The following is a 25,402-nucleotide window of genomic DNA, read 5'->3' as shown; positions in this document are numbered from 1 at the left end:
AGGTAGTCGGCTCACTTATCTTTGGACAGCTCATGTGACTCACTCTGATAACTGTTAGTGACATTCCATATTATTATTAGATTTATTTTATCAAGATCTTTTTGATGATATTTGTAATGTCTTTATCAAAGATTCAGTTTGCCCTAGGATCTCTTTCTCTTTTTTTTCTTACTTTTCCCTCTCTCCTTTATCTTCACAAATTATGAGGAGAGATGAGAGAAAAAAGAAAGAAAAAAAAAGATTCTAAAAGCATATTAAAACTCTGATGACAACATCATCTATATCATAAAAAAGATCTCGCCAAAACAATAGTGACCATAGTAGGTCACACAAATCACCCAAAGTCAAGTGAATCCAAACACCTTTAGGTGACTTGTGTGGTTCACTACGTTAACTGTTAGCAACCTTTCTTAATATATTTGGATTCATCTCGTTGAGATTCTTTTAACAATACTAGTTATGTTTTGGTGTGCCTCCAATATCTTTTTCTTTCTTTTTTTCTCTCTCACTCCTCTTTTATCTTTCTTTATTGTAAATTGTGATGGCTATTTCAAAATTATAGAGTCATTAGTGACATTTGCAACTTGCGAATTGCAAATGTTATATATGATTCTTTAAATTGTGTTATTTTTTTAAAAATTTTTTGTGCTGTGTTATTTAAAAAAAAAATTACTATGTTAAGAGTAAAAAAAAAAAAAAAACACTCTTAGCTTCTCCTTTTGCTTTGAAACTTTTTTTATTCACAACTCAATTTGCCATTTTTGGCTAAATTATGAGTTGGTACGACAATGCACTCCCCCCTTCTTCTTTTTTTGTAGCATTTAGTAAAGGTGAGCATTTTCACTTAGGTTAAGTTTTTGATTAAAAAAACCAATCAAACTAAATTTTAACATATATAAGAATCGGACCTAATTGGACATTAGCTCAAATTAACCAATTTTGGTTTATTTCAATTTTTTTTATTTTTTTTTGAGAAAAAACTGGCAAAAACTTGTAGTTTTTTAATGAGTTTTTTTTTGGGCTTTAATGGCTAAATCCTATTGATTTTTATTGAATAAAGGGCAAAATCAAAATAAATTTATAAAATAGATAAGATAATTATGGATACTCAACAACATGTATAAATGTAATAATAAATAAAAAAAAGGTAGAGGAAGATATGAACTTAAAACCTATCTAAACATTGAATTTGTTCTCTTTTACATATTAGAAACAATATAAACTTCATGTTTTAACAAAAGGATGCAAATCTTAAGAGTGGGTTGTGGGTGGAGCCATAGAAGAGGTTGAAAGAGAGGTACATAAAGGGAAGGGGGTAGTGAATTTTAGAGTTTTAAGTCTTTGAAAGATAATTTTTTATTTATACTCTTGTTAAGTTGATACAATTTTTATTTTTTGGTTGAGTTAGTTAAATTTAGTTTGGTTTAATTGGTTTTAGAAGCCTTAAAACGAGACTGGACTAGACTTTTTTTTTTTTTTTTTTCTAATTGGTTTTTTTTGTTAATTTATTTTTTTTTTTTTTGTTTAATTTCTTTTTCTCACCCCTGTAATAATAGTAAGTTGTCCCTTAGAAATTACTCTGTAATTCAACCTAAGGAAAAAAAATGCCCCCTTTCCACTAGAATGTGAAAAATGATACATTCATTTGGTAGAGACAAGATTAGCCCTTTTCTTGAGAGATTATTACTTGTAAGGATGGTTAAGATACACGGATGGTTAAGATATAGGATGCATGATATTAGGGATGGTAATATCTTCATGGTCAGGTATTGCAATATCCATACCCAACAATGTTTTACCTAACCCTGACTTGAACTTGATCCAGCATGAATCAAACCCAACCCTATTAGATTTTAGGTATACCCAACTTGGTTTTAAATGTTTTATCTAACCCTGACTTGAACTCGATCCGGCATAAATCAAACCCAATCCTATTAGGTTTTAGGTATACATTGGGTAAGTGAGACCCTATTTTTTCTATAAACATATAGGCAGGTACAAATGCAATTTTTTTAAACTTTAAGGTCATGTCTATGTCTCGGGTTGGGTACAAGTAGTGTTTCCGGTCGAGTAAAGTAATATCCATATCCTATTCAAGCTCGACCTTTTCACTTTGGATATTTCCCCAACATGCCAAAAAAAAAATACAAATATCCATTCAGATAAATTGAGGTCGGTATCGAATATAGGCTATTTGGTCCATACCCACGATAGTAGTTGCTTAGAAACAAAGGACAGAAAGTCCTTCAATTACAGTAATAAAAACGAAAAGTTGATGCGGTTGGTGGAATTATGAGTGAGATGTCACAGCAAGAAAGTTTCGAGATATGATGCCATTATCAGACAAGATAAAGATAATTATCTGAGAAACTGAGACACCGGCTTCAAGGAAAAAGCAATGCCCTGTTTTGCCACTCTCTTTAACCATGTTGCAAACAAGTCCAGGGAAATCTTTGCAAGTTCCATTCATCAACTAGAAGTGCAAGAACGCAGGGCCTCATCACAATGCTGCAATTCCAGGACATGAAGCCTTGTACAAGGATCTCGGCTAGCGGGGAGCTTAGAATGGAAACTGTCCCGAAAACTCTAAAACCTAATCACGCAAACAAATGTAGCCATCCCATAATTAATCACGTTCTATATTATGTTTCCCCTTTATTATCAAGAAGAAAACACTTACACAATGTCCAGATATTTTATTCCCTATCTGGTAAATCATTGTCCCTAGCAACATTAGAACATCAATCAATCAGAAAACCATATCTAGCATCAAGCTAAGAATCTTTACCATCCAATTCACAAGCAAAACAGGGAATTAGAAGGATAATGATGCAACTACATTTATATTCCACAAAAATACTAAAGTTAACACTTGAGAAGTAGTTGTACACAAGCATCTAATCTAAAAAATTGAAGCTACATTCATCCAAAAGTAAATTGAAAACACTAACAAAGTTCAACACCTTCCTAACTTACTCTCAAGAAATAATCACAAAACAAGCAGCATAACACTGATCTAAACATGAAATTAACTTACTTTCATCCAAAGATGTATCAAATCTGACCAACCATTCAACCCTTACCAAGAAGGGTCAAACCTCTAGCAACAAAAACAAAAAACAGCCACACTCACCCAACTATGACTCAGGTGAGGGCATTCTCTTTGGCTTCTTCTTCTTCTCCGATAATGCTTTAGCAAAAGCCTCCACAATCCTCTGCTGCGACTCAAGAATCATCTCCGTCCTCTTCATCTCCATTTCCATCCTCATTGTCTCCATCTCTCTAGCCATTTCCATCTTCATTTGCTCCATTCTAACAAACCCATCTCCCAATACCTTTATCGCCGCAACCAACTCCTCCATCGGCTCCCTCTCTCTTTTCTTCCCCATTTCCTCACCCCCCCTCATAACCCTACTACTACTCCCCATCCCACCATAATTAGGCTTCATGTTCGGGTTTGGGCTCGCATTAACACCCATACTAGGACCCCCACCATACTTCTGCTCTGCTTTTGCATAGAATTTAGGTCCTGGCTGCGCTATACTAACTCCAGTTGGTATTCTAATTCGAAACCCACCAGCATTACCCGAACCCAAACTAGAATTTCCACCACTCAATCCATTATTACCACTACCAGTCCCTGGATTCCCAATCCCATTTCGATAAAGCTTCTGAATACTTCGAGTATTCATAACATTACCAGCAGTCCTATAATTTTCTAAATAAGATCCATGAATATCACCATCATCGTCATTATCATCGTCATTATCATCACCTTCGCTCTCTGAATTATAATCAGCCTTAGCTTGAGGCCCCTTTTCCATCCCATCCATTCGCTTAAAATGGACCCAAGAAGATGAAAACCTCGAGACCGGCATGGATCGGGCCCTCTGGATCTCGGTTCGGTACCGTTTCCGGAGCTTTTCCATCTTGTGGCGGCACTGCACAGCGGTTTTTGGTGGTGATGCAGCTGGACAGCGGCGAGCTACAGCATCAGCTACTTCTTGCCAGTGATTTGCTTTGAGATTACCGCGGCGGAGCGTGTACCATTTATCACGGTAAGCGTCGATTAAGGCCACTGTTTCATCTGGGGTCCAACATGGTGGTGGTAGACGCCGAGGATTGGTGGATGGTTGCGTTGGCGGAGCAGGGAGAGCTTGTAGTGCGGTGATTTGAAGGGGGGTTAGATCTTGTGGGGGTGAGGGCGATCCGGTGTTGGGTAGTGTGGACATGGGTTCTGGTGAAGGTTAAGATAAGGGAAATCGGTGGGACAGTTGTGAGGGAGTACGAGAGTAAGAAGAGAAGCGGTATTTCTTGTGGTGGCGGAAGACCAGGGAGAGAAGGGAGTTGGCGCACGTTAGCGAAGGAGAGATCTGGGGGAAGGAGGAGCTAAGAGAAAATCGCGGTGTGATGGTGGTGGTAATGAAGGGCAAGAAAGATAGGAAAGGCGGCGAGCGTTAAGGGGGGTATTGGGGGTGGAAGAGGGAGGGAGGGAGGATAGGAGAGGGAAAGAAAAGTGGGTGTGGTTGTGGATGTGGTGGTGGAAGGGGGGAAGTGGGGTTGGGTGGCATATTGAATAAGGTATGGAGGGTGGGTGGGGGGGGGTGGGGAGGGGTGTGCGGATGAGGCCACCGCATAGGTGTGTGAGTGGGGGTGGGAAGGAAGGGCTAACGTACGCCGTAGGATGTGGGTTGTGCACACCCTTAGTCTAGGGACAAAAGAAAGGTCCACTTTCCTGACTTTGGCCATGTGATGGTGGCTGTGATGATCACGATGATCATGGATGGTTGAGATCATCATCATCAATCATCATCTAATTGGGGAATAGAGGTAAGTGGTAACCCACCGTCAAGGGTGGTGGGTGGTTCATTGAGGTGATTTGGGCTGGCAATATTATCCTCGAGCACTATTTTCTTTTCTGTGGATGCTGGTGTTTGTGTGGCTTGAACGAAAGAAATAAGTGGGTGGGGGGGGACAGGAGGCCGTCTTTACCATTAGTGCCCTGTTTTTAGAAATACTTTGGAGACATACACAGAGAGAGAGAGATAGATAGGGAGGTGATGGCAATTTTCCTCTTTTGGGTGTCATTACAGAGGAATTTCGGATTTCTTTTTCTTTTTTTTTTTGAACTACTTGGTCACTGGCACGTATTTTTGGCTTTCTCGCCTTCGAACCTATCTAACTTTCCATGTGGGCTGCGAAATTGGTTTGAAATACAAGTGACTCGATCGTAATCTTCTTGCCAATCCCGCTGGGCGCACCGGATTGATCAGGAATTTATAAAGTATGTGAGAGCGAAATAAATTTCGTTTTCAAGAGTGTTTTATTTAAAAAATATTGATTTGATATTATTTTAATATTTTTAAATAATAATAATAAAATAAAATTTAAAAAGAGGTTGATCTCCTGTAAATATGAGTTTAGCTTGTTTGAAAGTATGATTATAATTATTTTTTAAAAAATGTTTTATATTTTAAAATGTATTCAAAATAATTTTTGACATCAGTGTATTAAAATGATTCAAAATATATAAAAAATAAATTTTTATTTAAAAAAATAATTTTTGAATTTTTTTGAAAATACTGGTTGGCTCGTGTTTTTAAACGCTCCCTAAATAAGAGGTATTTGAAGTTTAGTGGTATTTGCTTTTTTAAAATGTGTTTTTACTAGAAAATATATTAAAATATTTTTGATATTATTATATTTTGATATGAAAAACATAAAAAAAAATATTAATTTAAAATATAAAATTAAAAAAAAATCTTTTTAAAATATAAAAACAAATGATGTTAATCTTTTGGTCACAACAAGGTGGCTACAAGGAAAGACGCTACCAAGGAAGAAAACAAGATGACGCTGTGGGCATGCAGGTTTGGCGCCAATCGATTAGTTAGTTAACTAATCAATCAACCTCTCTTCACAATCTCTATTTTATAATTAATTAATTAAATATTCCTGTGGTTATCGGTATGAGCCTCCTGTGTAAGCAGGGGCGGAGCTGAAATGATATAACAAGAGAGCATCAAAAACTCAAAATATAATTTATTATTAAAAATTTTATTTATTTAAATTAAAAATATATTATATTATACTATATTTAAACATTAAAAATCCAAAACTTCAAAATATTTTGTAGGGACCCGGCCCTACCCACCTCCCCCTAATTCCACCCCTGGTCGTAAGGAGTCGTAGCGATGGATATAATTATTTTTTATTTAGACTAGTTTTTATATAAAAAAAATAATTAAAATTAAATTATTTTTAAAAAATAAAATTAAATAAAAACCGTTTAAATCAATCAATTTTAGTTTAATTTGATTTTAAAAAAATAAATTCAAATTAATTTAGCTCAATTTTTTTTTATTAGGCTGAATTTATATACTGTTGATGCCTATCGTCTTGCTATTGTGATACTGTTGCTGCCTTTTGATTTCTTCTGTACGTCGTGGAAATTGGATATGAGTATGACCACCATTATTTGTAGACGAAAAGTGGGGAAAGAAGAGGGAAAGAGAACATTCCAGGAGTTCACATGGTTGCTGTTAAGTGCGTGATTGGTATCTTCGTTAAAATTATTTTTTAAGAGTATATTTTTAAAAAAATATATTAAAATAATTATTATTTTTATATATTATTTTTTATTTTTAACATTTATATATGAAAATTATTTAAAAAACATAAAAACATACTTTAACATGATTTCAAACATATAAAACACACAATATTAAATCTATTAGCATGCATGGAGAAAGTACTGCTTCCACAAACCATAGCAGTGAATTTTCCAGTATTGTTTTTTAAACTATTTTGTATTTTAAAATATAATAAAATAAAAAAATTTTAAAAAAAATTATTTTGAATATTAATAAATTAAAATAATCTAAAAATGCTAAAAAATAATTTAAAATTAAAATAATTTCAAAAAAATAATTGAAGTGTAATAACAAATGAAACCAAAAACAAAAAAGGATTGTCTGATTCCCTTTCAATGCTTGTAGCGGTGAATGACAGAACATTATTTGTTAAAATTCTATTAAGGATTGCAGTCTGGTGAATGCTACAACATTTTGTCTTTGAATGTGCAAGAAGCACAGGAAGTTGAATCAAATAGATTAATTTTAATTTTGATGGATATAGTTTAATTAGTCAGGTTTTAAGTTTGTTTTTTTTAAAATTATTAGTTTGAGTATTATAAATTTTAGAATCACTAAATATTTATATAATTATTAATTTTAAAACTCATAAAATTAATTAAAATATACATAACTGACAAAAATTTATATTAATAATAAAGAAAAAAATTGTGTGACTTTGATGTGGTCCCCTCCTGCGTTTGTCTTTGAATTTGGAGAGGATAAGCAAGAAAGTGGAGTGAAGTAAAGAAAATAAAAATCCGTATCTACTAAACGACTTCCCAGTCCCAAGTCCAAGGAAATGGCGTCCTTTCTTTCCTAGTCCCACTTCTGGCCAGGTTACCCTACGAATTCCAATTCCATGTAACATTTTAAGGATTTTCTTATAATTTGGTCGTGCTGGGACACGAAATCCAGCAAAACATCGTCATAAAAAGATCTGATCCTCTTTAAGGAAGCTTCAATTACACCGTGAATGGATTGGTGTTGTGTTGTGTTGTTAATTATATCAGTGTTATAAAATTGAAGGTAATTAAAGGGCCTTCTTTTACGCACACACTAAGGGGGTCGGGTTCATATTAATTTTTTTCTAGTAAAAAATAATGTGCAGATATTATAAATGTATTTTCTTTTAAAAATAAATTTATGTTTTAGGTTATAGCACTGAATAGTCATTTATTTTAATTACATGAAAAATATAGAAAATAATAATAAACAAATTAAAAAAAATGACGGATAATATAGGAGAAGACACTTTTTTTAAAAGCGAGAAAACAATGTTCATTTTTAGCCAACTAAATATCGAAAAAACAAAATTTAGTTAAAAAAAATGTAAAAAAACGACACGATAAAAAATAACCATTTTTTATAATAAAAACTAATATCAAACGATGAAATTATAAAATAAAATAAGTAAAAAAAAAAAAATCAACCCCATTAACTTTTTAAATTCGTGACCCAAGTCATTAGTAAACACTAGTAAAGTCCAATCTCTAACAAATCAAACAATGAAGGATGAATCGAGGAAACAAAACAATCACACCAAAGGATCCAAGATCAAAAAATAAAAATTAAAAGAATAATAATAAAAATTAAAAATAAATTAGAGGACAATTATAATTTTTTGATCAAAGTTGAAAAGAAAAATAACTTTTAAAAAATCAAAATAAAAAAAATCAAATAAAAAAACATAATATATAATAAATTTAGATTGAAATTGAAACTGATAGTGCCTTTACAAAAGAGTAAAAAAAATAAAAATAAGTATAATAATCAAATTAAAAAATATAATATATGATAGATTAATATTGAAAGATTAAATTGAAAATAAATAAATATTTTACAAAATAACTAAGAAAATAATATAATAATAAAAAATAAGATTTAAAGTTAAAATAATAACAATAAAAAAAAAACCAAGCTCTTCACTAGTAATAAATGGTTCCACCACTATTTACACTTTTCACACTAATAAGAAGGAGCCACAACGACACTGTAGTTTAATTTTTTTGTTTTAAAAAGTAAAATTATCATTTTATTATATGAAAAAATAAAAAAAAAATAAACACCCCTGGTTACATCTTTAAATTTTTTAACTTGGAAGACAATTAGATAATTTACTGTGATTAAAATTTTTAAAAATATACTTATACTCCCGAATCATTAATCCTTTAATGATTGATGAACAATGTGAAAAAGATCACAATTCTCCTTGAAAGAAAGCGTTTGATTTTCTTCAAAAGTGCAAAATGATGACTACCAACGAATAAGAAATATATGTATGTGTTTGTCTTTATTCTTTCTAAACTCCATGGGCTTAAGGTTGATCGGGGCTTCACGGGTCTTGATTATCTCCTTTTTACTCTTTCTTAATCTTCTGCTCTGCATTTTCTTGCGTATTTTCTTGCTTGCCCTAGTAGCCTCAAATTGCGCAGCCAAAGCCACCAACAGAGATCGCCGCCCCCGCCGATTATCTGTTGATTACCATGCAAAAAAAAAAAAAAAACCCTCAATTCGAGCAACTTGTTAATTGGTTCAGTCACTTTCCAACAGTTGAAAGAAGCACCGGTTTCAGGACCATCCACCGTTCGCCTATTCTTTCATGGCTTCTCTGTAGAAGTAAACTAAAATCGTCATTCTGCATTATCAAAAACAATCCAGCAATAGGAGCTAGAGTCTAGAGAGGTATCTTCAAAAGTTCATGCATGTCTACTAACATATATAGCTTCTTAGCTCTAAGTGAATTTGAATCTTAAAACTTACAGGTATTATGCATTGTTCTAGAGTTCTGGACCTCAGAAGAAGGCTCGAAGAGGAGACTCTTCAGGAGGAAAAAGAAGAGATGGCAGCAAGGCAAGTCTATATACATTCTGAATCTTAGGATTTCAATTTTAGCCTCCAAATTGAAAACTTGGCAGAGCAAAAGCTGACAGAATTGAGTAAAATCTCTTGAAACGTAAATTCTAAGAAGCTAGGTCATCGTACAGTGGTACGCACAGACAGGAAAGAAAATCACTTACCAGGGCAGTCTTTGTTGGTAGAAAGAGCGATGAAGAAATCCCATGATTTCTCCAAGTCTATTTTGACAACACTAGACTTCATGACCCGTGCATGTCCGCTCTTTTTTTTCTTCCTTTTCTGCTTCTTTCTCCTGTGTTCTAATTTATAGAGAATTGACTGTTTGTTTTTCCATTTAAACCGCCTTATTTGATTTAAAAAAATATTAAATTGATATTTTTTAGTTTTTTTTATTGATTTCATGTAATAATATCAAAAATAAAAAAAATAAAAAAATTATTTTAATACATTTTTTTTAAATTTTTTTTTTTTTTTAAAAAAAATACCATCTAATTTTTAGAAATTGCAGACCAGACGAACTAAAAATCTCAGTCGCAGCGCAAAGAATCGCCGTTTCAAAGCATAAGGTGAGATGATTACTTGTTTCTTTCTTCTTCCAGAGTTAAACTGCTAACTCAATCGATTCTTCCTTCGTTCAGTTTGTTGATCGGTTCTTCCTCTGTTGACCCAGAGGACCCCCTCTTCCCACTAGAGGGTCAAATTCATGGGGAAAGAATAGAATAGTCCCTGCCTTTGCAGTAAAGCCTGTGAAAAGCTGCTTAATTTGTACATTCTTGTATTGGCTGCGACTAATGTTTCAATAATCTCTCCATGCGTATGGGCCACCGAGTTTATTACATGAGAGATTAATTTCTCTTTACAGCGATTCTAGCAATAGACCATTCATTTATAAATTTTATATCTTTTTTTTTTTTAACAGTTCCGTACAGAGAGTAAGGAAAGGATAAAAGATGTGAAATAATCCAAAATATAAAAAATATAAAAATAAAAGAGGATGGAAATTAGAGTTTTATTAGTATTTTATAATTATTTTATTCTGAATAATTAATTAATATTAATTTAAATATAGAAATATTATTCTACTGTTGACAAAAAAAAAAAAATAAAAAATATTTCTTAAAGAAAAAACCTACTCGCCAGTAAAAACAAGAAAAATTAAGAAAAAGCAGCCCCTTTTATTCAATGTTCCCTCCACCACCCTTCAATGGGATTTAACTCCACAATGCTTGAAAGCCAAACAACACACGTGTTGCTACACTGTGCAAATATTAATCAAATAAAATAATGCAAGAAGAAAAGGTTACTGACCTAATCTGCTGAGCGCATTCTCCTTCGCCCTTCTTCATTATTGTTATTTTGCAAATTCGTTCTTCTCCTTTTGCTCTCTGTTAAACCTCTTGTTCTGGGTCCTTTTTTTTTTTGTCAGCTCCTCCTCTGTTGCAGAGGCATTTCCCCCTGTTTCCAGTGTTCTTCCCCCTGTTTTTTTTCTTGTTTCCAGTCCCCTGTTTTTCGTTGTTCTCCGCCTATTTTCCTCTTTCTTTCCTTTTTCTCTGTTTTTCTCTACTTTCTCAGTCCTTGTGATTATTGGGCATGGCTGTTTTCCAATTTGGTCCCTAAACAGTTTAAACTTAACAATTAAGATCCTAATCAGTAATAATTGATTTCTAATTGTATCCTTGGATTAAATTCAATTGAATCCCTAAGTTATAGCACAATTTACACAACAGTCCTGGATTTCTGGAATATTCAATTTGATTCTTAAACTTTAATTTTCTAGCATTTTCTCTTAAATCAGCTCCAAACTTTGGTATTTTTTTAATTAAACCCCTTATTCCTTTAATTAATTAAATCAAAGTTTTAATTAAGTCCACAAACTTATTAATTCTTTAATTTTTGACCAATTGACTCTCAATTTTGATAATTTAAACCCTTAATTTCGAATTTGTGTTGTCTTAAACCTCATTCTCAATTATATTTAATTTTTATTATTTATTCAAAAATTAAATTATGCACACACACACACACACACACACACACATATATATATATATATATATATAAAAGAACCCCTCTTGTTCAGAATTTAATTTTAGATTTGTCTGAATTTCCTTAACTTGTTTTTTAATTGAAGTAGATACATTATATAAATCCAATTAGTATTTAATATTGTGATATAAATTATTTTTTAAAAGTACTTTTTACTTGAAAATATATCAAAATATTTTTTTTTAAAATTTTTTTATTTGTGATATTAGCAGCTTAAAATAATAATAAAAACTAAAAAAATATTAATTTAATATTTTTTAACACAAATATACTTTTAAAAAATATCAAAAAAATAAAAATTACCACACTCCCAGATAAAATCTAAGTTTGCTATTTGTTCAATCCTCGATAGAATTTTTCCTTGAGATGACTTCTTATCTTTTTTTTTTTTTTTTTACCTTTTTTTTCTACTATTATATTACTTTGTACCTGTAACTATAATACAAGATGCCATGTTTTTATTCTATCTTAACTTCATGGGCTTAAGATTCCTTTTATTATAAGATAGTATTTGAGGATGTAATAAGTATTATTGTTTATTTAAATAATATATTTAAATAATATTTTTTTAATTTTTTAAAAATAATTTCTGATATTAACATATCAAAATAATAAAAAATATAAAAAATTAATTTTAAATAAAAAATTTAAATTTTAAAAAAATATAATTTCAACTTCATTTCAAAATGTAACCTTCAAGTTTCTTTGATATAGAATTTGTTTAGTGATTTAAAGTTATGTTGCGTGATTGAACCATTTTTCTTTGATACATTTCCTAAGTACTACGTTAGGCATGATCAAATATTCTATTAGAAACTTCTCGAGCAGGAAATCTAATATATTATTATTATTATTATTATTATTATTATTATTAAAAGTAAATGGTCTGTAAAAGTAACACGATTGATTTTTTTTTTTAAATGTAGAAGTTATAAATATGTAATTTTCAGTTTTTTTTTTTTTTAGAAAACAAATTTGTTTTTATACTTGATATTTTTATCATTTTACACTTAACCTATCAACTATCATTTTCTTTTTTTATCCTCATTTTTTTGTAATAGTTTTTTATTTTATATTTTTTTAGAAAAATATTATTTTTTATTCTTTATACTTTGAGTACTTATCACTCTATACCTGGCTTATTTACACCATTTTTTTATTATTATTCTTTTAAAATCTGTTTTTTAATTTTTTCTCTTTACAAATTTTTTTTGAAATTTATTATACAAAAATCAAGGAAATAATATTTCAATATAACAATAACAAAATTGTTCTATTTTTTTCTATGTTAAAAATGAATTTGAGATTGTTTATATATTTTTATTAATGCATATAATCTTTATTATATGATAGTATCAACTTCTTAATTCCAAGTTACATTTTTTATTCACAGTAAAAAAAACACGTAAATAACACCTATACATGAATTTATTTGTGTTAGAAAAAAAATTATTCAACCTACAACTAGAGGAGTCGAATAAAAAAATTAACACTTTTGTTTTGTATTTATTGACACAAATGATTCTTGATTTATTTAATTAAATACAAGTATAAGCCTTTTGATTTATAATTAGGATTTTTATTGTAAAAAAATATATTTGAAAAGTTAGCATTTTTTTTTTCAAATAAGTAGTTATTTGATATAACATGCAAAACATTTCATCACAACAACATAACAAGTACTAAATTTTTCTTATTGCCTATCATTTCCCTCAAAAACTTAACTGCTGTAGTGAGATAATTGCTGCCCATTAGAATGGATTCAAGATTGTTTGATGCCATTCTTTCCGGTGATATAGCTGCATTTCGCTCATTACAAGCAGAAGATCCACTTATACTTGACCGCGTTTCTTTGAACTCAACAGAGAATCCTCTTCACCTATCATCATTAGCTGGCCAACTCGAAATCACAAGAGAAGTAGCGTGCCAAAAGCCAGCATTTGCCAGGGAGCTAAATCAAGATGGTTTTAGTCCTATACACATCGCCTCCTCAAATGGGCATGTAGAGCTGGTGAGAGAGCTTTTAAGGGTAGGATATGATATTTGTCTTTTGAAGGGAAAAGACGGGAAAACACCACTTCATTTTGCAGCAATGAAAGGAAGAGTCGATATTGTGCAGGAATTAGTATGTGCTTGCCCACAATCTGTCAAAGAGGTAACGACTTGCGGTGAAACTGTTCTTCATGTAGCTGTAAAGAGTAACCAGGTTGAAGCTGTTAAGGTTTTGTTGGAAGAGATCAAGAAACTTGACATGATGGAGATTGTTAACTGGAAGGACAAGGATGGTAACACCATAATGCATCTAGCTACCCTCAGAAAACAACACGAGGTAAGGAAAAATTATTCTAACATGGTAACACCATATTTTGATTCATTTGAAAAATATAGTGCTTTAATCTGTAATTATCAGATGCAAACATATATACATTGATATTCAAAACAATAGTCCACGAGGTTTGATTTGCTTTCTCAGAGCTGGGTTTTAGATTCAAATCGCATAAATACCTTAGTAGATGTATATTATATGCAGGGGTGAAGCATTCATTACATGTTGTTTCTTTATGCAGACCATAAGGCTATTAATTGGTCGAGAGGCCATTGCTTACGGAGTGGAAGTAAATTCCATTAACGCAAGTGGATTCACAGCAAAGGATGTTCTTGATTTTATTCTTCAAAGTGGAGGTGAATACAATGATATCAGTATCTTAGAGATGTTCCAGCAAGCAGGAGCAATGAAAGCTATGGATATCACAACAAATCCTGCTTCGACTTTCCAAGTTGAAGTGAAGAACATTAACAAGAATGTTAATCATACATGGCGTAATTCTCGTCCATGGAACCTCTGGAAAGAGTTGAAGCTAGAAATTGAAGAGTCGTCAACTGAAACTCAGAACGCATTAATGGTTGTCGCAACGCTTATAGCAACAGTGACATACCAAGCTATACTTAGCCCTCCCAGTGGTTTTTGGTCAGCAGAGTCTCGAAGATCTCAATCGATTAATAGCGTTCAAAAGAGAGATCTTTTGCCTGGAGAGGCTGTCATGAGTGGTGACCCTGAAGTTTTTGCCGTATTCACTGTCTTCAATGCAGTTGGATTTTTTGCATCCATAGCCATGATTTCCCTCCTAACCAGCGGATTTCCTCTCAGAGCCGGCTTGCGTCTTGCCATACTCTCAATGACTGCTACTTACGTGATTGCAGTGATTTATATGTCACCAACAGAGAGGAAAACAATAGACGCAGTGGTCTGGTCGGTTGGCCTGCTAGTTCTCGCAGAGTTTGCCCGTTTTATGATATGGATACTTAAGAAATGGGGTGTCCTTCCTCTGAAAAAGACAAGAACTTCTGCTGATCGGAACCCGGCCATGGTGTGAAATTAAAATTTCATTCATTTCAAAGTTCTTTGATGTGTCTGCCCATTAAGCCTGCAAATGAGTTCCGATGTAACATCATAGTAGTAATTTATCCAAGATTCTGTTCTGTAGCAGAAGTAGTAAAGATCAATTTCCCACAGCGTTTGTTAGTTCTGTAAATTTATCAATTCAGTACATTCTTCACCTCTCCTTGCTTCATCCATGTCTTCACATTGCAAGATTCTCTATGCTTTTTCTTGCTTCTTATAAGCCTAGTTATTACCTAGAGGCCCTGTCTTGTGATAGAATAGGTAGCCCAAGTGGAAAACCCAGAATATTGCAAAAAATCATCATACAATAAAGGAAGATTTCAAAAGGATTTTAGGTGACATGCAAGGACTCTACGGCCCCGTGTTTGAAAAATCTAAACACCAAATTATAGAAAATCTAGCCGTGATATGGGATTAGACCGGCGACCGGCGGCTCTTACAGGGTGACCACTTCTTTTCCAATGCCTCTGACTCGTTATATGCATGTTAAAGTGTTTGGCATCATAAGTTCCTGCTTGATGTCATGAGATAAGACAAATTTATTTTATCCAATATGATCCAAATCATGATTTTTTCTTGATTTTTTTAAATATACTTGTGGTTTCTTGGTGTTCTTTTTTAACACAGATTTTTTTATTTTCCATTCCGGGGCGTAGCTCAGGTCACAGACTAGTGATACCCTAAAATCCATCCTTGTGCAACAAAAGGGTTGCAGCATGACTGGAGTTGCCAAATTCCGTTATGCCTCTAAAGAAAACCCATGAAAAAGCTGATGTCATGGATCGGTTTGAGACATTGTTGGATTGGATACATCAAATCAATTAAAAAATGAAGTGCCATCATACTTCTTGAATAAAAAGAAAAATCATGCAGATTAATAAAAAGGTTTCTGTAGTGCCCGTCATGGCAGCTACTAATAAGAATTACAATTATTTAAAATCTTCAAATAGATAAAATCCATTTGAATGTTTGATGTCTGTCGAGGATTTGACGTCTTAATCCTCATTTTGCATTGGAGAAAAGAAGAAACCTTTGGAAATCTAGTTAGTTAGTTTCATTGTCAGAAAATATCTTTTGATTACAGCTTCAGTGCCTTTTATCTCCAGGTTTTTGATTCAGATGCTTAAAAATTTAAGAAACATGGTCACATTTTCAGAAAGATGAAGAAATAGATGGGCAAACAGGCCAAAATAAGCTAGTTCATTTCTAATGAGTCCATGGCCATGTTGGGTTTTTTCTTCTTTCTCATTCTTGTATCTCTTGTTTTCCTGGGTTGTATCCTCTCCCTCTAGACTATCTTCTAACGTGTTTTTTTCCCCCTAATAAATTTGCATCGTGGTTTACAAAATTGAAAGGAAAAACTCAAATTAATTAGTTCTCTTTGCTAAATATTGGTGTTATTTCTTCTTCGAAAACATTAAAGCCCTTAAACGACTGAGATCACTGTCAACTGTCAAGTTTTCCGACAATCAGAATATGAATTTATTATGCATTTACTTCTTAATGCCTATATTAAATGATGTATCATGCTCCAGTGATCATGAGAAGATCCCAATCCATTCAAGTATAAATTCCCACCAAAACGTCCTTGATTTTATTCTTCAAAGCGGAGCTGTATGCATAGTAGTGATCTCGCTAGATATGTTTCAGCAAACAGAGCAGTGAAAGCCAGGGAAATCAGAATTTTTTTTAAAAACAAAAACCCTACTTCCCCGTCACGTTGAAGGAATCGATGAAAACATAAACGAGAGCACTAATACAGCATTTCAAATTGCGGATGTTAAATAACGGTCATTAGTAATTCTTAACAAGTCTTAATAATACATGCTTTTCTAATAATCTTAATAATTAAATATAATTTAGCAATAATAACACTTGTTTCCAAGGGGCGTGGTGTGGTTGCAAAGGGCTTGAGATCTGCACAGCATGGTTTCGAGTTCGAGTCATAGCGTGCACCTCTTGTAAGAGCCTGAGACAATCGGAATTTTACTCGCTCACTTGGACCCATAAAGTGTGTTTTTCGGGGAGTGGAGTTTCCTAAAAAAAAAAAAAAAATTATCAAGAGCCCCTGAATATAAAAAAAGTCATAAATAGCTTGACTTAACCTCAATGTAATTATTATCTTTTCATCAACAATGTTCCAATCAAAGTATAACTCTCTCCCTATAAAATAACTTATTGATACCAAATTCAAGGATTACTTAGACAATAATCACATACACGTGAGCATATCTATAGATTTAGATGATTTTCTCATATAAAATTATTTTGCGAGTCAATTTAGTGTACATGTCATCTAACAAGCACCTGCATATTAGTTTTAGGTATTCCTCATACCTCAGTTTATAAGAACAAGTGTTTTCTTTCATAGAGAAAGAAACATCATATACTCTGGTCTAAACAACTCTAATTAATATCTTATTTTAATAGAATATTGATCAGAAATATTTAGGAACAATATTTGAATACTATATAAATCTTATACTTATAATAATTTTATAATTTTTTATATACAATATTTTTGATTTGTGCAATAAAGTTAATTAACCAATAGTAAAGTGTCATCTAAACCATTCGAGGCAGCAAAAACTACACAGCCTGCACTCACGATGCGGGAAGTCTACCCCAACCACCATTGGTTTATTGCTTAGCCCAGCCCAAAAATAGATATGGGATAGGTACTAGATGCTGGCCTGCTGCATATTGTGTGCAGACCACATAATTAACAAACAAAAAAAAGAAGTAAAGTCTCCCTGGGAAGGAGAAGAGGCTTGCAATTGCATCATCTGCATGCATGGGTTTCTATAATGTTGACTGAGTAATCTTTTATTGTATTGAGTCAGGACAGTAAACTTCAGCACATGCACATACATTTTATTACCGAAAAGGTAATTCTGTCATGTGTTTGGACTTTGGTGGGTTAGCTAAAGTGGGCAAAACTCCCAACATATATTATATTTAGCCATACAGCCTGTTTTTGACATTTGGTTTTGTGCCTTCCATGAAATGTGTAGTTGGTTAAAAAAAAAAATAAAAATGGGAAAAAAATGTTCAGTTCACACAGTAAGGGAGGACGCACAAAACCAATGAAGCTTTCTTCCTCGTGTACGCTTTCAAGACCTATACAAGTCTCCTTTCTTAATTAAGGCCCATCAACCAAACCAGCAAGCTGGCATTTCAATAATCGATCAGCCGAAAGCCATGTTTGGGTCGCTGCATTAATATTTACGAACACTTAGTTATTGACGAAGTGATTATTAATTACTACAAAGAAAACAGTTCAAATCTCAGGGAAGGTGATCCTCGACTGTCGACATGTTTCTGAAGTTAATATTCTGTGTGCATATCTCCAGCATTGAAGTTTTGAAGTTTTCATGTATTGTTATTACAAAGAAGAGGCGCGATATCTCTCGAGGGGAGGGCCGGAACCCTACTGCCAGTTGAGCTATATAGCTTGAAATTTTGAAGTCAATAGATAGGAAGATTCCTAAAGGATGTTAGGTGACATATTGCAAAGGACGAGATATGTAGTGTCTAAAGAATACAAAGACCATCCATGAAATAGGGCGTTAAGCTCCTCTCTTTGCGGAATCACCGTCGATTAAAGAGTATGCTATTCCACATCTGTGGAGCATCTCTAAGGATGAGTAGTTTCATCAGGAACGGAGGGAAGGGCTTCAGCGTTGGGCGAGCAAGGGCATGAAGGAGAAATCTTCCAACTTTTCTTAAGGCAGCCTATTTTTTCAGAAATGCAGGAGATAGGGCCCAGAGAGAGTTCGCTAATGAACGCTACCGGTCAATGCGGGTCTTGGTCTTATTTTTCACTTTGTTGGAAAGATTAGGACAAGAGTTAGGAATCTCACATCTTCGGGGAGTTGAAACTTGCATGTGAAAACATGCATTCATATCAATGTCAAGGTTGAAAGCTGTGATTCGAGATTGCAGAAAGGAGATCAATTTGTCACGAGGTTGGAACCGGTTTAATATTTAATTGTGCATAACCGGTTTAATATTTAATTGTGTACAATTAAATATTAAACCGGTTGATAGAGAGTTACCGGTTCTTTTTCTATTTCAATCCATACTCATTAGACTTTATAGATGGTTGGAATTGTGAATTAATTTGTTGGATCAATCTTAAAACAAATTTAATTTTGGATAATGTTTTTGAAAACATAAAATTATATTATTTTAGATAAAATATTAATAAAAATTCATAGAATTAAGGTAATAAAGTCTTGTTTGAGTTCAACTAAATCAATAGAGCTTGACAAGGTTATTTTCCAAATAAGTTCGGAGATCAAGCTCTACCTTAACAAGTTACAATACCATACAAATTCTATAACTATGCTTCAGGTATTATTTTTTGCAAATTAATGGTTTGAATTTTTTAATAAGAAATTAAGGTAATGCCTTTGACTCATTGTATGCATCTAGCTTATTTAAAGGTACTCATTAAAGTGTTTGGCATCATAAGTTGCTGCTTGGACAAAAATGGCTCAAGTACACCCTCAAAATACCGAGAGAAGCATTAGCTGGTTCAAGAGATTTCAATATGATAAAGAAAGGGACTCACCAAATGATGCACGGAATGCTTTGCTGGTGATTGCCACACTGATTGCTGCAGTGACCTTCCAAGCTGGGGTGAATCCTCCTGGTGGACTCTGGCAGGATGATAACGTTCAAGAACATCATGCAGCTGGCAGAGCAATTTATGCGTCTCAAAAACATCCTTACTATGTTTTCTTGATGTCAAACACTTTGGCTTTCTCCGCATCATTACTTGTTATCACATCTCTCACTTACAAGTTCCCTTTCCACTTTGAAATTTGGGTTGCCACAGCTTCAATGATGGTAACTTATGCTTCTGCAATTTTTGCTGTTACCCCTCATGAATCTGTGCATTTTCGCTATCTCTTGATTACAGCTTCAGTGCCTTTTATCACAAGGTTTTTGATTCAGATGCTTAAGAAATGCAGTAATAAATGTCAGAAAGATGAAGAAATAGGCGGGGAAACAGGCCAAAGTGTGTAGATGTAAGAGCTGCGAGCAAGGCCAACATAAGCTGGTTCATTTCTAATTTGTCCTTGGCCATGCTGGTTTTTTCTTCTTTCTCATTCTTGTATCTCTTGTTTTCCTGGGTTGTATTCTCTGTATCCTCTACCTCTAGACTATCTTCTAATGTGTTTTTTTCCCATAATAAATTTGCATCCTGGTTTATAAAATTGAAAGGAAAAACTGATACGGGCTACTGCACTAGCTTAATTAAATTAAGGCAATCTGCACAATAATAATCTGTATATCAAGTATACACCCCTTTCTGAAAAAAGCATTAAGGTCAAATGCAAGGCAAATTATGATTCCCCCCGATTGCATGCAGATTAGTAGGACTCTTCACCTCTCCTAGATTCGTGTCCTCTAGCTTATTGCAGGTTAATCAATTCAGTTCGTCAATTTCTCTATTCCTTTCTAGTTGCAATTTTTTCTTTTTAATTAACATAGATATTCGGATCAGTTTACATGTTTCATGTTGCATAAAAATAGTTGACAAGTCACTCACCATCTAGCATCTACATTTAGGTTAGTATGGATGATCATGATCAATCCTTTTGCAACAAAAGGACTGTAGCATGATTGAAGTTACAAAGCAAAAGCTGATGACATAATTCATCCTAAGACATTAATTGTTGGATTGGATACATCGATGCAATCAAAATGAAGCCCCATCATACTTCTTGAATAAAATAATCATGCTTAATGTGCAAAATATGGGAATAAAAGCATCAATTTAACCTTTTCCTTTGATTTCTCCTATCAAATGTCTAGCCTAAAAAGAAGTGTTAAACAATGTGCATGCAATCCTAAGGCTTCTCGTAGCTTTTGTAATCCATAAATACCATTTTACAGTCATGCCTTCTGCTCCCTGTTCCGAAGTATTCGAAAAATCCCCCTTCCCTTCTTTTACAAACTCTTTCCGTCAAGTGATTTAATGGAAAATTGGGAAGACACCATATTTATATACTCCTAATCAGATTTTCTCCCTTTATGGTTCAGATCATGGTAGTATCACTTTCACATTTTCATTTCAAATTACTGAATACCACAAAAAGGGGAAGAAAAAAAAGAGAGAAGGCATAACAGTACTGCCTGCTTGGCTGTTTCAGGATCTTATACCTTTCTTAAATGAATTCAGTACTCTACCAAAAGTACTCCTATCCAGATTTAATGGTGCCAGAGACTCGCAGGGACTGAATCTTTCTTACTTGAATGAAAATCAAGTGCGTTATTCCCCTTCTCTTTAAGAAAAATATTTAAACTTCTTGGCCCTTTGAGTTTCATTGTTAACAGAAGAAAGGAACCATAACTTTCACCTGAGAGATATGGAAAATCACCCTAACAATACTACTAGTACTAGAATCAAAAGGAAAATCAAGGTCTGCTTCAAATTTATCTCAAAACCAACAAGGCCACCATTGGAAGGAGATCTAAAGCCAGAACCTCATGATATCCGAAATGTTTTGCTGGCCGGGGCTGTGCTGATCGCCACCGTGACCTTCCAAGCTGGAATTTGTCCACCCGGTGGAGTTTGGCAAAGTGATGATAAGCTGGGACATAAAGCCGGACGTGCTATTTATTCTGATCAGAGAGTACCTTTCCAAATTTTCCTGCTATGTAACACTATTGCACTGACATCCTCCAGTTTTCTACTATTATATATGTCTAACCTTTAGGTCCCCTTATTTCTTGGAAGTTTTCATTGCTACAATTTCTATGATGGGCACTTATGGCTCTGCGATATATAGTGTTACACCTTACGAATCAGTGTCGTTTCGTCTCATCTTCCTCGCCGCTCCTGTACCTATAGTAATAAGGGTTCTTATTTGGGTGTTTTCCGCTGTATTTGACTACCAGTGCCCAATGAATGGTTAAAAAAGATCGGATGTGGAAAGAAAGAACCATATCAGTAAGATGAGGTGCTGAATGTTTGCTTCTGATCCTTTCTTCTTCTTTCCAGACGGCAGAATGTAATTTCGTTTATAAATATTGTTGGCTGTGATAATATTAGCCAGATTTTTTTCATTTTGAATTAATAATTTGAAAAAAAATTCGGTTGACAGTTTTTTTATGCAAAAATTGAACAAATTTATTGCCAATCACTCTTTCTATTCGTAGATTGATTAGCAGATAAAATTGTAAGCGCATCCAGCAAGGGACAAGTACAAGCCATTAATTTGTAATTCTTGATTGATTCGGTGAAATTATGAAGAACAGTTAATTATAAATTTTTATTAAAAAAGAATCCTAAAAATTGAACCAAGTTTGTTTATATTAACCAAATCATTAAAAACCTGGCAACCTGATTTTATTAGTCAATGCATTTTCAGGTTTAAGTTAAAATCTAAATATATACCCCAAAGTTAAGTTTTAAATTGAGTTTTTTAATATATGTATCATATATATTATTTATTAGATTAAATAACTACATAAATTTATTTTTTTTAATTAATACGAGTGTTCAGTTTAGCTTGCATGTATTTCAAATAATTTTACGAGTTTTAAAATTAATAACCTTACAAATCTTTAATGACTATCATATTAGTAATTATAAAACTCAAACTTGAGATCCTATGGAAGCATATAAAAAAACATCATATTAAAAAAAAAAAAAACTTAATTAATCTGTTGAGTTGGAGTTGCTATTCTGGATAAGAACGGAATTCATCCCCTATTATTGATGATTTTGTTTTTGCAAAAAAACAAATGTTGTAATTTGTCATTTTGCCTCGAATTCTTCCACAACACGGTTCTTTACAAGTTGAAGCACACCACCAATCTTTGCCAAGTGGTTCTTGAAAGCACACCACAAGAGAAGTTAAAGATTGTAAATGGGAGCACACCACCGATCTTTGCAAGTGGTTCTTGAGAGCACACCACAGGAGAACTTAAAAGAAAGCAAAAGTAGAGTTATTGAAAAGGAATGTTTTGGAATTACATGTTCTGGCAATAATTCAAAAGAAAGTGATAGAGGAGGGGTTAAGGTTTTTTATGTAGAGAATGAAAGTTTTTGATTTTGAGTTGGAGTAATTAATTGTCTCCTTCCTGGTGTTTTTTTTTTTTTGTTTATATATATATATAAGTTAAATTTTTTTCTTTTTTTTTGATCAGCACAATCATTGTAAACCATGCCATTGTATTAACAACGGATAATTTATTGCTGATTTTTAATATATTAATTTATTTTTTGCAATTGATTTTTTGTTGCTAAATCAGTTTTTAATATTAAAAAATTAATATATATATATAATAATATATATATATATATAATTCATTGCTAAATTTACATCTGAAATATTTCATTGCTATTTGTCGATGCTACTGACCCGTTTTCTTGAGAGCACACCACAGGAGAAGTCAAAGATTGCAAATGGGAGCACACCACTGATCTTTGCAAGTGGTTCTTGAGAGCACATCACAGAAGAAGTCAAAGATTGCAAATGGGAGCACACCAACGATCTTTGCATGTGGTTCTTGAGAGTACATCAAAGGAGAAGTTAAAGAAAGCAAAAGTGAGGTTATTGAAAATGGATGTTTTGGAATTATATGTTCTAGACAATAATTCAAGAGAAAGTGATAGAGGAGGGGTGGATTTATGCAAAAAAAAAAGAAAAAAGGACAAATTAATTGGGTTAGGGTTTTTTACATGGAGAATGAAAGTTTTTGATTTTGAGCGGGTGTTTTTTTTTTATATGCCTGTACCAATTATATACCATGTGAGGTGTTTTTTTATTTTATATATATATTTGCAATAAATTTCTTGAAGTCAAAAACACTTTATTTTCCACGTCTTGAAGTAATTTTTTACAACTATTGGCACCGCATGGAAAAATAAAGGGGGAAAGGAACGTGAAAAAAAAAAAAAGAAAAAAAAAAGAAAAGCTGTGTGAGTGAGCAAAGAAACCATCTTTGTTTTCGTGGAAAATTTATGTTTAATAAAAGACTTGAAAAGGAGTCTTGATTCCCCGGGTCCATCTGCCAAACAGCAAAGCAATTGAGCTTAACTTTTCGCCAAATTTCCACCGTTGATTTCCTGGTGGCGGCTATTTGGATGCCCAGTATTCGACGTTGATAATCACTATTCACACAAGATTTATATAATCTTAAATTCATTGACTTGCATTGACTCGGGTAAACATTGATCATTAAATTAGTTTAGAAATTCTTACATGAATCGGTATGTGTGTGTGTATATTAAGATTCAGACTTTATTTAATGAATCCATATGCTATTTTTATTGGGATAATTATATAAATTTTTCTGTAATTTTATATGAATTTCACTTTTTCCCCATATTTTTACAAATTACATTTTTCATTATATAGTTTATTTGTTCAATAACATTGTATGTCCTCAATAATGTGTTTTGTTTGTTATAGAATATAAAGTATAATTTATAAAAATATGAAGAACAAATTAAGATAAAATTAGCTATAGAAAATCTTTTATAATCATCCCTGATTAATTAGGTGTACAGATATCAAATATGAGAAACATGTGCGATAATTAATTGATCAGGGCAGGGCCCCATCCTTTAGAACGGAGGGTCTTTATAAGTAACTTCTTGAGAGCCAGAGTGCTGGTATCTCCCACATATCTTTGCCCAAGTAAGAATGTCTCAGCCTAAACAAAACATTGCTAAAAGAAGTTATAGCTGGTTCAGGAAATTTCAGTATAATCCAAACAGAGACACACCAAGCGATGCTAGAAATGTTTTGCTAGTAGTTGTGGCCTTGATTGCAGCAGTGACTTTCCAGGCTGGGGTGAACCCTCCTGGAGGGGTCTGGCAAGATAATGGAAATGGTACTCTAGTTGCAGAAAATGGTACTCTAGTTGCAGGAAATGGTACTCATGTTGCAGGAACAGCAATTTATGCATCTCAACCGGGTGCTTACTATGTTTTCGTGATATCAAACACTTTGGCTCTCTCCTCTTGTATACTTGTCATTGTATCTCTCACTTACAGGTTCCCTTTCCATCCTGAAATATGGGTTGCTACAGCTTCAATGATGATAACCTATGCATCTGCGGTTTTTGCTGTTACTCCTCGTAAATCTGTGCGTTATCGCTATCTTTTGATTATAGCTTTTGGGCCTTTTGTGATGAGGTGTTTGGGTTATTTCTTCAAGAAGTACTGTATGATTGAGATTGAGCATCAAATAGGAAGTCAGGAAGAAGGAGACAAGAGGGATGGGCAAGCAGGTCTTCAAGTTTAGATTTTCTACGTGTTTGTAGATTAAGCCCATGCTAATGTGGACTTAATTTTTATTTCTAATTCCGTTGTAAGTCCTCCAGTTGTAGCAGCCTTGCTCTTATTGTCAGCTCTTGTAGTCTTTTCTATCAAGTGATACCTAGCCAGGTATTATTACGTGTTGCTGTGAGTTAATAAAGATTTTTCTGTTTTTTT

General features: G+C 33.1%; 4 protein-coding genes across 7 annotated transcripts; 3 read left to right on the top strand and 1 right to left on the bottom strand.

The window, feature by feature from the left end:
* Positions 1–2,157: 2,157 nt before the first annotated feature.
* On the bottom strand, positions 2,158–5,145 carry LOC118049457 (uncharacterized). Of its 4 annotated transcripts, none has more exons than XR_012167907.1 (3): positions 3,038–5,144; positions 2,681–2,724; positions 2,158–2,593 (listed from the first exon to the last, which is right to left on the bottom strand). XR_012167907.1 is itself a non-coding variant. In XM_035059450.2 (3 exons), the coding sequence occupies exon 1, from the start codon at positions 4,230–4,232 to the stop codon at positions 3,138–3,140; it is 1,095 nt and encodes a 364-aa protein (XP_034915341.1). In that variant the 5' UTR covers positions 4,233–5,145; the 3' UTR covers positions 2,158–2,593; positions 2,681–2,724; positions 3,134–3,137. The 4 variants fall into 4 exon arrangements, 2 of the variants coding, with proteins under 2 accessions (XP_034915341.1, XP_034915343.1); XM_035059450.2 differs by having other exon boundaries at positions 3,134–5,145; XR_004687687.2 differs by lacking the exon at positions 2,681–2,724.
* Positions 5,146–13,219: 8,074 nt separating this feature from the next.
* LOC118049456 (ankyrin repeat-containing protein BDA1) lies at positions 13,220–15,087 on the top strand. The gene is made up of 2 exons (XM_035059449.2): positions 13,220–13,866; positions 14,105–15,087. Exons 1-2 carry the CDS (start codon positions 13,294–13,296, stop codon positions 14,909–14,911), a joined length of 1,380 nt encoding a protein of 459 aa, XP_034915340.1. The 5' UTR covers positions 13,220–13,293; the 3' UTR covers positions 14,912–15,087.
* A 4,347-nt stretch (positions 15,088–19,434) lies between these two features.
* On the top strand, positions 19,435–19,974 carry LOC118049451 (uncharacterized). The gene has a single exon (XM_035059446.1). It carries the CDS (start codon positions 19,435–19,437, stop codon positions 19,972–19,974), a length of 540 nt encoding a protein of 179 aa, XP_034915337.1.
* A 4,591-nt stretch (positions 19,975–24,565) lies between these two features.
* On the top strand, positions 24,566–25,402 carry LOC118049455 (uncharacterized). The gene has a single exon (XM_035059448.2). The coding sequence runs from the start codon at positions 24,609–24,611 to the stop codon at positions 25,209–25,211; it is 603 nt and encodes a 200-aa protein (XP_034915339.1). The 5' UTR covers positions 24,566–24,608; the 3' UTR covers positions 25,212–25,402.

This window comes from Populus alba, chromosome 14, assembly GCF_005239225.2.
Source record: "Populus alba chromosome 14, ASM523922v2, whole genome shotgun sequence".
NCBI lineage: Eukaryota > Viridiplantae > Streptophyta > Magnoliopsida > Malpighiales > Salicaceae > Populus > Populus alba.
This window is presented reverse-complemented; position numbering and strand designations above follow the sequence as displayed.

Coding starts and splice junctions, on each gene's coding strand:
- LOC118049457 (XM_035059450.2), bottom strand. CDS start 4,232: ATGTCCACACTACCCAACACCGGATCGCCCTCACCCCCACAAGATCTA.
- LOC118049451 (XM_035059446.1), top strand. CDS start 19,435: ATGGCTCAAGTACACCCTCAAAATACCGAGAGAAGCATTAGCTGGTTC.
- LOC118049455 (XM_035059448.2), top strand. CDS start 24,609: ATGTCTCAGCCTAAACAAAACATTGCTAAAAGAAGTTATAGCTGGTTC.
- LOC118049456 (XM_035059449.2), top strand. CDS start 13,294: ATGGATTCAAGATTGTTTGATGCCATTCTTTCCGGTGATATAGCTGCA. Junction 13,867..14,104: donor CCCTCAGAAAACAACACGAG/GTAAGGAAAAAT, acceptor TTCTTTATGCAG/ACCATAAGGCTATTAATTGG.